This window comes from Poecilia reticulata, chromosome 20 (genome assembly GCF_904066995.2).
Source record: "Poecilia reticulata chromosome 20, P_reticulata-male-v2, whole genome shotgun sequence".
NCBI classification, from domain to species: Eukaryota; Metazoa; Chordata; class Actinopteri; order Cyprinodontiformes; family Poeciliidae; genus Poecilia; species Poecilia reticulata.
In genome coordinates, this window is record NC_088849.1 from 2,299,615 (window position 1) to 2,318,768 (window position 19,154).

General features: G+C 41.2%; 1 protein-coding gene across 1 annotated transcript in view; it reads left to right on the forward strand.

The window, feature by feature from the left end:
- tgfbr1b (transforming growth factor, beta receptor 1 b) overlaps positions 1-19,154 on the forward strand; it is a 63,647-nt gene that overhangs the window by 15,719 nt on the left and 28,774 nt on the right. The window contains exons 2-5 of the mRNA XM_008438547.3: positions 5,707-5,955; positions 10,490-10,750; positions 18,401-18,631; positions 18,906-19,073. Of these exons, the coding sequence (XP_008436769.1) occupies positions 5,707-5,955; positions 10,490-10,750; positions 18,401-18,631; positions 18,906-19,073 (909 nt within the window). The remainder of the gene's footprint in view (positions 1-5,706; positions 5,956-10,489; positions 10,751-18,400; positions 18,632-18,905; positions 19,074-19,154) is intronic.

Consider the following 19,154-nt stretch of genomic DNA (forward strand, 5'->3'; position numbering starts at 1 on the left):
CAGTGAGTCCGTCTCTCTTTATAGATATCTTTCTCTTCTTCCTCACATTGTGTCTTTAGGAAGCTTTCAAAACAAAAATGGAAGATTTGGGATGTATCTTACTAGTGAAAGAATTACATATAAATAATTGTCTTTACCACCTGTGTAAACTTTGCTGGTGAATGTTATAACACATAATATGGACATGGTGGACATAAATATGTTATATTGTTTCATTTCTAATATAGGCTCTTGTATCAGATAATCTAAGTCAATGTTGGAGAATAATTTTTTTTAGATTTACGGAATCTCAGTTAGCCTTCATAGCGGGGCTGAACCCGTATTACACCAAGCACTGTAGCTAATATTAGCTGGTATCTTGCCGGTGGACATAAATATAGTAAAGCAATATTCTAATCACAATATATACACATTTCTTACTTGTGAAATGTTGTTTGTGGAGCCCTCACATCAATAGTCCATCGATCAGAACAACAATATTCCTCAGTGCTGAGGCATCTTCTGCTGTTTTAATTGAGCAAAGAAGGAGGGTATACCGCTCCAAGATGGCCGCCGTATATCCTGTGCCGGAGCAGCCAATGCGGGGTCTACTCTTATATTATGTCTATGGCATATACCCCATTATGCAGGAATCAAGATGGAGCTAACGGTTAGCCAATAGTTGTGCAGCATTCATATGATAACTTTAGCTTGTGCGGTTATTTACCGCGGTAAAGCTAGCCGGCACAGCGTCCAGGCGGCTCAGCACACAATATACAAGTGCGCGGTAGCTCAAGACATTATGGTACACCCATTTACGTGCTGCTTTCACAATAAAAGCGCACATCCGGTCCATGTTTGAGCTACTCAAAATAGGTTTCCAGCCGCTGCATTTGAAAAGAGAAAATAATATATGCTGAGAAACTAATACAAAATAAAAACTAATATCTAATATATATATATATATATATATATATATATATATATATATATATATATATATAAAAATCATAAAGTTGCAACTAGATCTGATGTATCATTTCAAAATAAAAGCGTATCAAAAAAGTCCTTTGTATCTGTTCCCCTTAAGTTGCCGTGCTCATTGCTGAGAAACTCTCTGTTTCCAATTATTGCTACCAAGAAAGAGTTAAAATTCTGGCTACTCTACCCAGATTGTTCACCTAAAGAAAGAACAAATATGGCGACCTGTCCAGGATGTATGCCACCTCTCGTCCAGTGACTACTAAAGATGGGCATCAGCCCCGCAATGGTACTGTGCATCGATACGCAGGTATATGTATGTGATGTGTGTGTGTGTGTGTGTGTGTGTATATATATATATATATATATATATATATATATATATTAGAGGTGTGCCGATCGATCGGTCACTGATCATAATCTGCCGATTTTCGTGAAAAAGTGCATGATCGGTGATCGGCGATCATTGGCTCTTGTTGCCGATACCGATCACCTGCATCTCATTTCGCAACCTGCCTGTGCAGCTGGTCTCCTTTTTCCTTCACTCTGCGCAAATGCGCAGCAACAAATCCTAGGCGATGTGGAACTATAACGCACTGAGTGAATGAGGAAGTTTGCGTGTTGCGGCGGAAAATTGAAGCATGTCAAAATGCATCAACACAACGAAGCTAATACGACATAAAAACAATGCTACTTGACGGAGTTTGGCTACATCAAGGCTCACTGCAGTAAAAAAAAAAAAAAAAAGACGATCAGACAGCAGGTAAAGCAGCGCACAGCTACAAACACTCACCCGGATTAGCATGACGGTCAGAAAGGTAAACGACCGCAAAATTACCCGCAAAATTATTTAAGTCTTCGAGCTGCGATGTAAGACGCTGGTTCTGCTCTCGCTGTTGAACCGCTGCTACGCGCTATAGGTAGTAATATTTGACAGACGGAGCACTGTGAAATATTAGAGACTCTCACGTTCACTACCAGGTGAGAGTCCACCTGGTGAACTCTCACACCGAACCTCTGTTTGAAGCTGCAGCATCTAACCTAAAAAAAATACATTTTACATACGTATTAAAACTTTCGCTGTCCTAACATGAGACAGATAATCTCTAAAAAAAAAAAATCGATCTCCTCCCTGCTCTGCATAATTACTCCGCTCAGTCAGAAACAGCCACTCAGAACTAGCAGTAATCAGCTAGCCGCCATGCTAACAGGAAGTTTTCATTCAGTAACTCAGGTTTGTTTATTGTAATGGATCCTGTATTTGCCTTTGAATGTTAAGTTTTATACTTGAATTTTTTTTTGGCAATGTTGAGAGGTTTTATTTTGGCTCTTTGCATTATTTAGCCTCTTCAGAGCCTTCATATGTTATCAGTCTGTTAAAGATAGTATTACCAATATCAGTACAATTTGCAGAATGCTTGTTTTGTTTAGTTCTTGGAAAAAGTTATTAAAAACAAGTTTTTTTCAAAATTAAGGTGAAATCATGGTTCCTTTTTCCACATAATGTAACCGGTAGTGTTTATGATAAAAAAAATAAAATAAAATAATTATGTGATTGGTATCGGTGATCGGTATCGGTGATCAGCCCTCATGGGTGATCGTATCGGCAGGAAAAAACCTGATCGGCACATCTCTAATATATATATATATATATTTTTTTTTTTTTTGTCATAGTACCCCCAAGAATTTAAAGCTACTTTCAGCCCTGGTAATGTTTATGGACACCAAAGATGGCGCCGATACCCCTCCGACTAGAGCGGTGACGTCACTCTCCGAAGCTCTATTGGTCAAGCTAATATCACAACTTTCCCGGGTGGCTACCGTAATGTATCATATATGTCCTGAAAGCGCAATGTCTCAGCTTTTCTGCACTTTTGGAATTTTTTTCATATGTTGAACTGTTCGGAAATTACGGTAATGGGAATTACACAAGCTGAATCCTGTCGGCGCCGACAGGTTGGTCGTTGGAGGGTTAAGTCTTTTTATTTTGGTAATTGTAGATGCTGAAAATCCAAAGTTTCTGTCTCCAGATGGCTGTTGCTGCTATCTCCTCTACGTATGACCATTGGTCAGTGGTCAGGCATCACATGGTGTGAAGAACACAGTCACAGGATACAAACACTGTGGCATGATTTCAGCTTTCACCTCCTTATGAGGCAGAGCATTTCTGAGTCCATTCATCTTTGCTTTAGATCAGTGTTTCTCAACCTTTTTTGGGCCAGCGCCCCCCTAGCCTTTATCCAGGTTCTTCACCACCCCCCACCAAAGAATTTGCAGGCTACTTTGCACTGACCATTATTTTATCATTAATATTACTATCACTATTGTAGGTGTTTTGATTTTTATGCTTGTTTCTGTATTTATCATCAAAAATAATTTCCCAGTGAACAAAAAAGTCATGGGAATAAAAATTATTTTCACAGGCGTTTACGAAAAATGCAATAAACATTCAAGTTAAAATTTGTAGGCCTAACAGCAGCCAATCAAGAGTGGAAAAAATATTCTTATTTTGTGCCATTTTCTAGTTGTTAAATATTGCACAAAATGGCCAGATATAAGATGTACAACATGCCAGTTTAAACTTTGAGCTATTTACAAGACGACTGAGCTCTGCGACATTAAAACATGGATAGAACTGTAACTACATTAATCATAGCTCTTCTTCTCTTCAGTGTTCGTCAGTTTCTGGTGGTGCAGCTCTGTGCTGCCTTCAGGAGAATGGGACATCAGAGCGTCATCCATAAAACTTCACCCACATGGCATTTATTGTGCAAACCAGAACTTTCAGTGGAAAAACAAAAGTTCCAGATCATTTTAATGCCATACAAATATGAGACATAAACATGTATTATATCTTTTTATAAACCTGTCTATTGATTTATAGATTAATAGTTTTACTGGACAAAGAACAAATCTGGTTCTTAATCAAATCCTAATGAGTCAAATTGAAAGTGTCATGGAGTCATCAGCCTCATGACATTAACACTGACATGAAAAATAATATTGAAGAAATAAATATATCAAATCTAATCAAAAAGATAAATAAGCAATCAGTTATTTACTGTTATGGTCTGTAAGATATATTTATTCTCAGTATTAGATGTGGTCTCAACAAACCCATGGCACTTCAACAATATTATTTTACCTTTTATGTGGAAATAGTGTCTGTTTATTCTTGCCATACAGTCTCTGTATTAATTATTGCTCGAAAGGTCTTGCCATACCAGTTTATTCCTCTGTGTTTACTTTAGTTTCTTAGTTTATTCTTGCATTTTGTTCTTCATTCATTTCCATTTAGTTTTATTTGATTAGTATTATCCTCTCTTGGTTTATTGCTATGTTCACTTTAGTTTCTTTCCTGTTGCTTGATTTATTTTATCGTTTATTGACGCTCAGTCATCTTCACTCATCACCTGCTGCGCCGCCTAATCGTCATGTGTTTCACATCATGTGTTGATTTTTTTCACTGTTCAGTTTTTATGCCATAATTCACATCTAATTCGTCGCTCCGTTTTATGTCCCGCTTCTCCTGTTTCAGAGTTTTATGCAATGTGCGCGTCTTTTTTTTTAAGCCCCTATGGTGCGCAGCGGTCGGCAAGCGTATCGATGGGGAAAAGGCAGACTGACATAAACCTTTTAAAACAACGGAAACAATTTCTGCATTCTGATTATTGAAATTTAAAAGTGCTGCGGTACCGTTGTTCTATCACCGCCGTTTCATACCGTACCACTTACAGCACCAGTGTTAACGCTATAAAATGAACGCTCTCTATCGTGGTATCACCCATGGAGGGATTTCTTTATTTAAATGGGTTCATTTTCAGAGGGATACACAGTGAGGGTATCTTGATTTTAGCTACCAGTAGCAGGAGAACGGAGCTGCGCAAAGAAGCTAACAGAAGCTAACAAACACTGAATAGAAGAAGAGCTGCCATTAATACAGTTGCAGCCAAGCATGATTTAATGTTACACAATACAGTTTTACCAAGTTACTCACGGTCTAAACTGGTATTGTTGTGCATTTAAGGTGTAAAGTTTACCTTCGACCAAACGCCCCCCAAAGGCATCCCAGCGCTCCCATTTTGTAAAAATGTCCGCCATCGCCCCCTGCTGTCCTCTGAACGCCCCCTGGGGGGCGGTACCGCCCACGTTGAGAACCGCTATGCCACCCCATAAATATTTTTTCTAGATCTGCCCCTGATTAGCATCAATGTTTATTTCCACAAACACTAGCGTGTCCCTACATTTTTTGTTTTGCAAAGAATGTTTGAGTTTTTTAAAAAACGACACAGTGTAAAATGCCCTGTTGAACAGTAGTTTTCTTTGGAACTTATCAAGCGCGCTTGCGTGTGTGGATGTGGAGGATAAGTCAGTTTGCCTGAATGTAAAGTGTGACAAGATCCGACTTGTTAAGCTCAGAAATGAAGGGAACTGGTTAGAAGTATTTTCCAGGTCTGGAAGAAAAATGAACAGAGTATTAAAAATGTTTTACCGTCTCCTCCTTCACTTCAACTGTATTTTATTAATCACTATTAAATAAATAAATGTTATGATTTTTTTTTTCTTCCATATTCCAGCTGCCCTGCTCCCTCAGGTGTTGCCAGTCCTGACTGGATCAATACGTTTCCTCTCCTCAGGTTTCCTTTGGTTTGTGTGGCTGAAAAAGAGAAAAGCTGTGTAGAATGTGTTTCCTGTGCCATGCTGCACAGACTTTAGGTGTAACCTTGCTCTTGGTTCCCTCGGCAGCCCTCCAGTGTTACTGTGACCGCTGCAGCGCCAACTCCAGCTGCACCACAGATGGCGTCTGCTTTGTGGCCATTAAGAAGTCGGGGAGCCAGCAGATCTCAGAACAGCGTCAGTGCATACATGACAGTGAACTGATCCCTCGAGACAGACCCTTCGTCTGCGCCCCGAACTCCAGAACGGACACTGGCATCTTCCCCATGTGCTGCTCGTCTGACTACTGCAACAAGGAGCCGGATTTCACAGTCTTTCGTAGGTATCCACAACAACACCTCACACAACAGCTGCTAACGTACAGCTTCTAGACTTTTCAACAAAAAAGTAATCCAGCCGATGTGACCAAACTCATCTGAGAATAAACAGATGTGTTTGAATAAAGGGCTGAGTTAGAATGACTGAATGTCTGGTTGCCTTGGATTTATTGCAGTGAAACCAGCTTTGAGAACATAAAGAGCTCAGACTGTGACCTCTTTAAAAATGGAAAATTTTTCACCTGAGACTCTTCAAACAGAGCTGGGCCAAGGACACACAATCACAGAAATGAAACTATAAAGGCAGACTTTAACAGAATTCAAGTGGGTGAGTCCCAGAGAGTCCTGCATAGAAATCCTGACACTGGTTCACTGATCTGTATGTCAGATCAGTGACATACAGATCACTGTATGTCACTGATCATAAAGTGTGATCAGATCCATCATTTATTATGGAAGTCCATGTCTGAAGTTCTCTGTTTGTCTGATAGCTGATAGCTGGTTAGCTATCAGACATACCCATACCCACCAGTGGATGTGCCAGACCATGATATATTTAGAACAGAGGGGTGTGTGTTTGTGGGGGGAAATAGAAAGTGTCGTTTAATAGAACAGGCATGTTTACTTACCATTGAGTGTATCGGTCTTAAGATGGCTCTCTCACCACAGATGTCAACAATACTTACTAAGCTTAAAGAATGTAACACAAAGAAGGAAATCTCTTGATACCAAGAGATTTCATCTTTATCTGGCTCACCAAAACTAATGCTAAGCACTTCAGTAATAGTTCATATGTATTAGAAAACATCACTCAATTGAAATGGTGATGTGGAAAACCTGAAATCAAATTTGGATACAGTTGGTGTTGGTGCTATCTTTATTGATTACCAGAAAGCTTTCAACATCATGTATTGCTTAATAAATTATCTTGTATTAATTTCATGTTTAACAAAGTGTATTAAGGTACAGAACAGCTATGGGGTCCCACAGGGGTCCGTGTTGGGACCATTGCGAGTGAGCGTCGCTCCTTTACCCTGGCGTTCCTTCGCCTCGGGGTGGGTGGGGTGGGATCTATGTTTTCGCATCCACCTGTATAATGTGTAGTTGCGCCACTGACTAGGGCTGTTGTAAACAAATATTTTAGTAATATATCGATTATTCTTACGATTAATCGAGTAATCGGATAAATTTTTTTATAAAATATTGGTAAATCTGGCATAACACCAGTCTTACTATCAGATATCAGTCCGATTTTTTATATTTGAGCTTCCCTAAAGGTTATTTTTTTGTAGTTTAGAAAGCTAACCTGTAATAATAGGTCATTTTCTAAGTTAACCTGAAGAAAAGCTATACAAAGATCTGAAATTATATTCAATTTAATAATAAAGAGGCAAGCTCACAAATGCGCTTATAAAAAATGTCTGTTGCTGGGTTTCAGATGACGTAGCACCAACGTCACAAAATGCGCATGGAGGAAGTAAATTCAGCCCATTTATTTCTGTTGATCCAGCATCAAAATGTCTAAAGTCTGTGTCCTGTACGATTGCTCCAACTGTTCTAATAGAGAGAAAGATAAACGTTATTTTCATGTTTCGAAGGTAGTTAGTCACAAGAGAGTTAATTTTAAAAAACTTAAAAAAGAGCAGAAAAGTGGATCAACAATCTACAGCTAAAAACAGGAGGTGCAGAAACTAACAATGCCAGAGTTTGCAGCGCCACTTTCTAACAAGTAATGATCACATAGTTTAAATCATATTTCCAGATATTTTATTGGACAGTTACTTAGAAAGCCAACCATTCATATGTAAGGTAAGCTATATTATTTTTATGCCCTAGCGTGGTTGTCCTCAGAGTGCTAATGTTGTTAGCAGTTAGCTCAGTGCCGAGTCACAGACAGAAAATATAATGTTTATTCTGTGGGACTTTCATGCTAAAAAAAAGAAAAGAAGTAGAAGAAAGCTAAATAAATTAAATATAACCTACCCAGCCATACAGTCACAATGAGCTGTGATTATTCCCCCACATGCTTCGTGTCTGGCCATGAACCATATTCGTGGCCAGACACGAACATGGGGTTTCTGTAGATTGGTGTGAATAGTTGACCTACATTGGACCTGAATCCAGCGTTCTACAACGACTCGACATTAACATACAACTCCAGCATGAATTTGGGTTTATAGAAGCTAAATAAGTTATTTACCAGGAGATCCAAGCTCGTAGAAATAACATGGGTTAGTTTGTTGTTAGCGATAGCATCGTTATCATAGACTAATTACTTAAAATAGCACAACTCACTACTCACCCGGCAGAAACAAGTTGACAGCCATTTAATGCTTCTTTTGAACCTAAGTGCTTGACCCAACTTGAAACAAAATGATTTTATTCTCCAGGCTTTTGAAAACTTTCTTCTGGCTCATCGTATAATATGAGGTCTGCAGCTCCAGGTAGTTAGTTATGGAGATTGCCACGACACCGGGTAAATTCTGAAGATTATAAGAGAAGTCTTTTTTTACAGAGATAATACGGATCGTATCCTAAATATATGCATGTTTTTTTGAGATGCATCGTTTGTTCCAGCTTGTTTAGGGCATTATTGTACTCGATGTGATCAATTTTGCTTTGTTTTGAACAGGAGAAATCCCCTTCCAGCCCTCCATTTGAATTTTGCACGTCATCCGGGTCACATGTCTGAAACCCAGCAATACTCCAGCTTTCAGTTTATGTATAATGTACATAAGATGGGGGTGGAAATACAAACGAATAAACCTAATGTGTGGGTAGGGGTGTGGGGGAGACGGGACCGGTAGACTAGGGAACGAACGTGAGAACGGGGGGAGCAATACGGGATATTTACGACACCTTCGTTCGTCACACTCAGAAACTCATCTATCAGCCATTTACCACCACGATGATTTCCGCCACCCGTTTGTTGAGACCGGGATAATATGAAATTTATTGTGCGGCTCGTCCGTAAAGCTACACTTACACTGTAACTATCAACTACTCGTACTCCTGCAGTGCTCTTCCCGCCGTTCGCTTTGGACCAGCAGCTCCCAGAAGAGAAAAGCTGCCGTACTCCAGGGATCACAGCAGTAATTTTAAGGATGATTATTGGCCCCCCAAAAACGATAAAAACCCGGGCTTTATCATCAATCAACTTGAAAATTGGACGTTATGCCGCTAATACTTAGCTTTTGTCAACAACTCAGAGGCGGAAGTCAGAGCTACACGTAATGCAAATAATGTCCTGGCCGGAAAATGGTGCTTGAAATAATAAAACATAAATTAACAAAGCTTCAAAGGAGGTCAATTTTCCTCAAGAAATTTTAATAATTGAGGTACTCGGAAGGGCTGCACAGTGGCGCAGTTGGTAGAGCTGTTGCCATCCAGCAAGAAGGTCCTGGGTTCGATTCCCGGTCTTTCTGCATGGAGTTTGCATGTTCTCCCTGTGCATGTGTGGGTTCCCTCCGGGTACTCCGGTTTCCTCACAGTACAAAAACATGACTGTCTGGTTAATTGGTCTCTCTAAATTCTCCCTAGGTGCGTGTGCATGGTTGTTTGTCCTGTGTGTCTCTGTGTTGCCCTGCGACAGGCTGGCGACCTGTCCAGGGCGTACAGAATCCTTAGTTTACAAAGATAAATCAGTCTCACCGCTCGCTCATCACGCACCTCAGAAAGCACGACTACAAGTTATTCCTGCAGTTCACAACCAGAGCTAATGCGGCGGGGTTTAAACTCCTACTTTGATGTTTAGTAGGCTACTCCAAAGAAACATAATTCCACACAGTGGGTTCATGTAAATATCTCTACAGGTCAGCCTGTGTCCAGTTTGAGTGAAAGGAGAAGCATGTGATCCATGCTGAGTTAAACTTCAGACATCCAGCTTTTGCAGCGCACGCGCTAACAGTGTGACTGTAAATGCATCAATTATAAACCTATCGTCTATAAACATAACTTTCGAACAAATCTGTTCCGCCAGTGAAACAATCAGAGCAACAGAGACACTTGCAATCCGGCAAAAAAAACCCAACAAATAATTAAGCGATTTTATTATTTATTTATTTATTTATTTTTATTATTATTTTCCTAAGAACAAAAACAAGCAACGCTTAGCCTGGCAGGGGGGCTAGTAAAGCATGGCGGGCTGCCAGGCTTATAATATACTGGAGGAAACCCTGCAGTCTTGCTAAAAAAGCGGCACACAAACAGCTGCAATGTGTGATGTTAATAACTGGATTCATAGATCTCACTTGGATCTGAATATGTCCAGCTGTGTGGAAGTACTTCCAAAAAAAAATAAAAAATCCAACTGCTGACTGGGATTCTAGTGACGACAAAAACCTAGAACAGAGTTTTGTTCTACTGTGACGTCACAGGAAGTCCTGCTGTGACTCCTCCCTTCAGGGAGCTGTGCATAAAAACAGCTTAAATGCTGTGAGTTTTGACCTGTCTGTTGCTTTTCAGTTTTTCTTGTTCTGCCATTGCTGGGCCCAACACATGACATATTCCTCTGTTTTCTTCTTTGTGTGTTGTAGCAGAAGAAGAAAAACCCCAGTCTTTGGGCCCTGTGGCCCTCGCTGCGGTGATTGCATGCCCAGTGTGTGTGCTGTGTCTGCTGCTCATTCTGGCATTCTACATCTGCCACAACCAAAGAGGTCTGGGTGCCGGCGGAGCGGGGGCCCTCCACCACCGTGTGCCCAATGAGGAGGACCCCTCCATGGATCACCCCTTCATCACTGTTGGAACAACGCTCAAAGACCTCATCTATGACATGACCACATCCGGCTCTGGATCAGGTACTGCTCACTTACCTGCACTTACATTTTAGTTTTTAACTATCGCTAAAATACTCAAAGACCTTGCACTAAACACAAACGACTGTGGGAAATCCTTGTATCATTTTGTTTATTAGTTTGACCTCTTATTAGTCAAAATAATAAGATTTCCCTTCCTTGAAAAAGAAATGCTATTTTCAAAAATGGGTGTGGCCAAATAGCTCTTCCCCTCTGGCTGCTTTGAATTCATCCATCTATCCATCCATCCATTTTCTTCTGCTTATCTGGGGTCGGGTCGCGGGGGCAGCAGCTTCAGAAGGGAGGCCCAGACTTCCCTCTCCCCAGCCACTTCTTCCAGCTCCTCCAGGGGAATCCCAAGGCGTTCCCAGGCCAGCCGAGAGACATAATCCCTGCAGCATGTCCTGGGTCTTCCCCGAGGCCTCCTCCCGGTGGGACGTGCCCGGAACACCTCACCAGGGAGGCGTCCAGGAGGCATCCTTACCAGATGCCCGAGCCACCTCAACTGGCTCCTCTCGACGTGGAGGAGCAACGGCTCTACTCCGAGTCCCTCCCGGATAACCGAGCTTCTCACCCTATCTCTAAGGGAGAACCCAGCCACCCTGCGGAGGAAACCCATTTCGGCCGCTTGTACCCGTGATCTCGTTCTTTCGGTCATGACCCAAAGCTCATGACCATAGATGAGGGTGGGAACATAGATCGACCGGTAAATCGAGAGCTTCGCTTTTTGGCTCAGCTCTCTCTTCACCACGACGTACCGGTACAACGCCCGCTTCACGGCAGATGCTGCCCCAATCCGCCTATCGATCTCCCGCCCCCATCTTCCCTCATTTGTGAACAAGATCCCCAGATACTTAAACTCCTCCACTTGAGGCAGGACGACCCCCCTGACCCAGAGAAGGCACTCTACCCTTTTCCGGCTCAAGACCGGAAAAGGGTAGAGTGTTCTCCCTGGATTTGGAGGCACTGAGCCTCATCCTGGCCGCTTCACACTCGGCCGTGAGCCGCTCCAGTGAGAGCTGCAGGTCACGTTCCGATGAAGCCAACAGGACCACATCATCCGCAAAAAGCAGAGATGCGATCCTAAGGCCACCAAAACGGATCCCCTCAACACCTCGGCTGCGCCTAGAAATTCTGTCCATAAAAGTAATGAACAGAATCGGTGACAAAGGGCAGCCTTGGCGGAGTCCAACTCTCACCGGAAACGAGCCCGACTTACTGCCGGCAATGCGGACCAGACTCTGACACCAGTGTTGTGTTCAAGACCACCTATCCCGAGACCAAGACAAGACCAAGACCAGAGTGTATCGAGACTGAGACAAGACCAAGACTTTTAGGGTCCGAGACCAAGTCAAGACCAAGACCGAGGGAAGTCGAGACCGAGTCAAGACCAAGACCAGCGTCCCGCGCTACATGACACAATAAAATGTAAAATATCATCAAAATTACTTCTCAAATTGATCTGAAAGATCCACTTTCCCATAAGAACACATAGATATTAAATACTTAATAAATTTAACAAATATTAAATTTAACAAACTCTTTGTTCTGCATTGCTTCCATCTCTGTGCAAAGCAGAACAAAGAGTTTTGTCTGCGGTGGTCTTGTGCCATCCCTAAAAAGATAACGCCCTGGGTGTTTACCCATGTTGCTCATGTCAGAAACCACTGTCTGCACCATTAAACATAGCAATTGAGGCAATGCCCTGACGCTCAACTATGAACACTGACCAAGGAGCAACAAGCAAGAAGTAGATACTTGTATGCCAGTAGTTCCCAAACTTTTTGTCCTGCGACCCCCCAGTAGTTTCAAAACATTTTCTACTCCCCCCCCCCTACAAATAGCTGTGTGGTTGAACGATGTGTTTTTGAGGGGGGGATCGTCATATTTGGTTTCATCAAACCAAACAGTTTCTCCTGCAGGGCTTTGGGATTCTCTTTTCTTTTTTTCCATCTCTCTTGAAACCTTGATCTCCTTACTCCTTAATAATGCTGGCTAAATTGATCAAGAACCTATTAATGTTTTTAAACAAAGATACAATAAAAATGCTGTTTTTTAGCAGTTTTTTATGTTTTCATAGAATATTTGCGTTAATTTCCACAAAAGAGTAGAACTGAAAGTACAAATGTTTTTAGATCAATGTTTCTTTATTATTAGGTTGGAAACTTTGTGCTTCTTTCACGTCATTTCCCTTACATCAGTGGTTCCCAAACTTTTTCTAGCTAGTCATCTTTTAGCTAACTTTACCTACATCAAGCAGCTTTACTAAACAGTCTGTTAGTTTGGGGGGAAAACTGTGAAAAGTTCTTTGCGTTTTGCTGGTTTGCTTCCATGATTCTAACACACCTGTGCAACTCAGCAGGTCTCCTTCGCTGCCGCACAGGTGTAAACCTAGCGTCGTAGCGCTCATGTTGCGTTTAAAGGCGGCACGGAAAAACAGATTACCACATGTTAACGGATTAAACAGTTTTAACTGCTGATAAAAGTGACAGAGGACACAGATATGGTTAGTGTGGAAACCCCTACTGTATCAAATTGACAGAGAAATAACAGAGACTTGGCCGTTCTAAAGTAAAAACCCAGCGCGTTTTTTCAATTTGAGGAGCAGAAAGCTTTTTGCTTTTCATTTATTAATATGGCACCAGTCCATAACAAATACCCAATGCAGGGCAGTTTAGGATAACTGCTGATGTCCTCACTGTTTGGAATTAAGTCCTCTTCCTGCCTCTCCTGAAGCCTCAGAGTGGGAAAAAAACCACAGGTTTTATGTTGCAGCGCTGGGCCTTGTGTTCATTATGTGTGATTATTATCTGCTGACTTAATTTGGAATCTGTCTGGAACAGGGCTCCTGAGTCCCATCAAGTTAGTCACAAACTTGACCTAGTTTCTTAATTATGTGGCTGAAAAAAACCTGAGGTTGCAGTAGTGCAACAAGTCCTTCAGAAATTAACCCTCTGAACACGGAACATCTCCCTGAGGTTCAACAAGAATACTCATATTGCACTCTAAGCCAATCAGAGATAGCGCGATCACCAACCCATTATAGAAAAGATTTCACTGATATCTAACTATTCGTTGGCTCGTTTATAGCTGCTGATCAGTTCCATGTTTCACTTGTATTTTGACATTTTTCATGCAGTCATTCAGGCTAGATTTCCTCCATGCTGTAAGTGTTATAGTAATCGAGACCGGTCTTGAAACCACTTTTTGATGGTTTCGACTCGGACTTGACTGCGTTTGTTCTCAGTCTTGTGTCAGTCTAGGACACAAGACTGAGACTTGTGTCTAGGACTGACACAAGACTGGACTCTGGATTTTATTTCAAGACCACAACTGTACCACAACTGTATCACTTAATCACTGATATTGTCTGGTTTATTTGTCAACATCCTTGTTTTCAGTTAATGCAAAACATACGGATTCAAATCCAAGCAATAACGTGACTTACTAATTACGTGTTTTTGTTACCACTGCCACCCATCACCTCCCCCTTTAACTTGCACGCGGCGCTCCAAGACATGTGCAGAGTTTGTCTCGGAGCGGGAGCAGATCATTGGTAATAAATTGGTAATAAATTTCCCTACATAAATCATAAGAAAGAACGACATTTGAATTCAGCAGCGCTTCACTTTCAGAGATGGTTGGGACTAAGTCCAACTTAGTGTCACTTTGAAAATAAGCTCAAAGAAAGGTAAGCTATGTGAAAAGATGTTACCAAAGCTACAGGGACAGATATGTTGCATTTGTGATTGAAAAAATGCTGTCACTTACTGCGCTTATTGTGCAGAGGTGTTGACTGACGTGTGACGACACTGTGACCAAAGGCTGCAATATAGTGAAGTGACTTTCACGAATGATCCGATTCTTCTGAACGGCTCTATACTATATATGTACGATAGAACTGGAGCCCCTCTGAGAGGCGTTGTTTGTTTTTGTAATGCTCTGTGTACACAGCAGTATATATTATTATTTGATTAAAAATATATATTTATTTAATCATTGAATAAATAAAATACAAGAACGTGAAACCACACAGAGAGACTGCTCATTTTTAGGCAGCCCAGTCCTTACAGGTGGTAGATTAAAGAACTCAGATGCTAAAGAACTGGTCTGACAGCATCTGGAACTTCTCTCATTAGCTTAGATCATCAAAGCAATGTGATGCTTTATGTGGCAGAGCAACTTTGTTAGTAAAACAGAGAGGAAGCAAGATGGCATGTCTAGTTCTGTAGCTCACAGTTTTTGTGAAAACAATGTCAGAATAAGTAAAAGGTGAGCTAATCAAAGACTGTATCCGTGTTCAAACTGAGTCAAGAAAGTTTTAGAAAGTCAGTTATGTCAAGCATGCAATAGTGATGGTGCAAACCTACAGAGTAAAAATGCCAGTGCTGAATTAACATCCACAGTGTTAATTTTAACACCAACAGTGTGTATACAGTATGTGTCTTAAGTCAGCTGGGGTTAAAGTAACTCTTTTCAAAGTGTTAAAAGATTGACACCCGTTTTTTTGTTAAATTAACACCAGACACTGTTAATATTCAACAATACTGAGCTCTTCTTCTCTTCAGTGTTTGTCAGTTTCTGGTGGTGCAGCTCTGTGCTGCCTTCAGGAGAATGGGACATCAGAGTATCATCCATAAAACTTCACCCACATGGCATTTATTGTGCAAACCAGAGCTTTCAGTGGAAAAACAAAAGTTCCAGGTCCTTTAATGCCATACAAATATGAGACAAAAACATGGATTATATCTTCATATAGACCTGTTTATTGATTTATAGATTAATAGTTTTACTGGACAGAAATTACAAAGAACAAATCTGGTTCTTAATCAAATCCTAAGGAGTCAAATTGAAAGTGTCATGGAGTCATCAGCCTCGTGGTCTGTAAGATATATTTATTCTCAGTACTAGATGTGGTCTCAACAAACCCATGGCATTTCAACAATATTATTTTACCTTTTATGTCCACTTTAGTTTCTTTCCTGTGGCTAGATTTATTTTATTGTTTATTGACGCTCGCCATCAGTAATCTCATCACCTGCTGCGCCGCCTAATCAACACATGATGTGTTTCGCATCATATGTTGAATTTTTTTCACTGTTCAGCGTCGGATTCTCTGTTTTTATGCCATAATTCCCATCTAGTTCGTCGCTCCGTTTTATGTCCCGCTTCTCCTGTTTGAGTTTTGTGCAATGTGAACGTGTTTTTTTTTGTTGTTTTAAGCCCCTATGGTGCAGGGCGGTCGGGAAGCATATCAATGGGGAAAAGGCAGACTGACATAAACCTTTTAAAACAACGGAAACAATTTCTGCATTCTGATTATTGAAATTTAAAAGTGCTGTGTTGTTCTATCACCCCCGTTTCATACCAGACCACTTACAGCACCGTGTTAATGCTATAAAATGAACGCTCTCTATCGTGGTATCACCCATGGAGGGATTTCTTTATTTAAATGGGTTCATTTTTCAGAGGGATACACAGTGAGGGTATCATGATTTTAGCTACCAGTAGCAGGAGAACGGAGCTGCGCCAAGAAGCTAACAGAAGCTAACAAACACTGAATAGAAGAAGAGCTGCCATCAATACAGTTGCAACCAAGCATGATTTAATGTTACACAATACAGTTTTGCCAAGTTGCTCAAGGTCTAAACTGGCATTGTTGTGCATTTAAGGTGTAAAGTTTACCTTCGACCAAACGCCCCCCAAAGGCATCCCAGCTCCCCCCTTTTGTAAAAATGACCCCCAGCGCCCTCTGCCATCCTCTGAACGCCCCCTGGGGGGCGGTACCGCCCACGTTGAGAACCGCTAGTGTAGAACTTCTGAATACTGCTCTTTTCTCCAACTCAGAGGAGGAAGGGCTGTGCAGATCCAACTTTGCCAAGGATTGTCACCATGCTTGTCCCCACCTAATATTGAGAGACGGCACATTAGAAATAATGGTTTTAGTCTCTCTCAAGCAACAAATTAAGAACACTTTCCACCTTTCTTTAGCTGTGAACATGCTACAAAGGGGATGTGACTTGCAATGAAACTGTTGTGAGCTTAAGTGAAAAGATCGCTTCTAATGAGCTCATACAATTCTTTGTACCATTATGTTCCCATAACCAGTTTTGTCATAAAATTAACCTTGATCCCTCCCACTCACCCCAAAAATAGCTATAAATTCATAATACAAATAGCACCAAATAATAACTTTACATTATACAGTTTATAAAACTGAGCTCAATTTACTTTAAGTGAAGCACAATTCATGTCAAAAACATACCTTCATAAACTTCACAACACGATCAGCTGCCTCAGTTGCACAAATTTTTACATGTTTCCTCCCTTTGGCGGTTGGAGGCAAGAGATGAACCAGCAGGAGAATGGCTGCCAAGTCGCCATCCCATTCTGATAAAATCATAACACAAGCCATGTTTAGATTTACCATATGAAAATGCATACATAGGAAAGACTGTTGAACATATTTATCTATTAATACAACCCCTGGCAAAAAGTATGGAATCACCAGTCTTGGTGATTCTAAGTACTCATTCAGACATTTCTAAGTACTCATTCAGACATTTCATGCTGTAAAACAAACTCAGTTCAAAAACATGATACAATAATAAGGTCATTCCAAACTCAAAGAAATGAAGAGAAAACATTGTGAAAGTCAGTGAATGATACTTTTATTGACCAAGCACAGGGAAATAAATATGGAGTCACTCAATTGTGAGCTGCCTTGTTTTTTTTTTTTGGACTCTTATTTTTGTTGTTTTGGGTGTCTGGTAGCCACCCTTGGGGAAGGGGGGGAGTTATTGTTGTGATCCGTGTTTTTCTGTGTAGTTATTTTGAGGTTTTCTGTGTTTAGTTCTGTTCCTGTCCTGTCTTCCCTGTTGATTGCTTCCCAGGTGTGTCTAGTTCCCTGATTATCCTCCCTGTGTATTTAAGTCCACCTGTTGTCTTTGTTCCTTGTCAGGTCCTTGTCTATGGTATGTCTGTCTGTCGCTACACGTCTTGTTTCCTCTATGCTCCTTGTGTTGCTGATTATGGTTATTTTGGATTTATTCATTAAACGCCTTCTAAATGTCTGCCTGGGCCTACGAGCGTCTTCCTTACCACCAATAATATCACTTCATGACACCTACTGGATGGAATGAACTAAACATTTTGGATCTTATTTCTTTTTCTAGCAGTTTTATAAACATTCAACCTGATTCAATGTCATTGTTTTTAATTCGTTTTACTTTTGTGTATCCAGTTTGTTGTGGTGTTGCAGGTTTCTGCCCAGGCCCCTATTGAAAATGAGATCTGGATCTCACTGGGGTTTTACCTGGTTAAATAAAGGAAATCACAATAAAAACAAGGTTTTACTTTCAGTGGTACATGTTCATGTGAAAGAAGAATGTCATGTTTAATTTCAAGAGGTGGAGCTGTGAAGTACTTGGTAGTTTTCATTCATTTATAGATTTCTACATAAATAGCATTGCTGTTGTGCATGCACACAGCAACAGTAGAAAGGATCAGTCTCGATGTAAGAAGACAAACACTTGGATGTTTTTTCTTTCTTTTCTGTATCCGGCAGCTCAGAAAAGAAGATGCTGAGTCCAACAGGAACAGAGCCTTTCAGCTTTGTGAGCCTCTCCTGTGTTTTGTGGGTTTTCCTTGCAGGCCTGCCTCTTCTGGTCCAGAGGACCATCGCCAGAACTATCATCCTGCAGGAGAGCATTGGGAAAGGACGTTTTGGTGAGGTGTGGAGGGGTAAGTGGCGTGGTGAGGAGGTGGCGGTGAAGATCTTCTCCTCCAGAGAAGAGCGCTCCTGGTTCCGTGAAGCTGAGATCTACCAGACCGTCATGTTGCGCCACGAGAACATCCTGGGCTTTATCGCTGCCGATAACAAAGGTGAGCCAAGGTCTCAGCACCCTCTGTGAGAAAACTATACCAGCAACTCGGTCAAATGAATGTTTAGCAAGACGATGAGTGAAGATGAAAATGATTAAAGTTTAAGAACTTGCACAATAAACAATGAAGACCCACCTTCTCTATACATTAGTGTGGGATTATCAGCTCATCTTGATATCTCCAATTAGAACAGCACCTCTCGCAGTGAAGAGGGGGTAGGGAGGTGCTCTAGTCTAGTCCATCCTGTGGATGGTGGTTTTGTGTGTGTGGGCAGATAACGGAACCTGGACTCAGCTGTGGCTGGTGTCAGACTACCATGAACACGGCTCCCTGTTTGACTACCTGAACCGCTACACGGTCACTGTGGAGGGCATGATCAAGCTGTCGCTGTCCACCGCAAGCGGCCTGGCCCACCTTCACATGGAGATCGTAGGGACACAAGGTGAGCCGCTACACACAGCTTCACAATGGAGTTCAAACATCAATTAATAAGAACATATTTTATTTTTAATTGATTTAATCT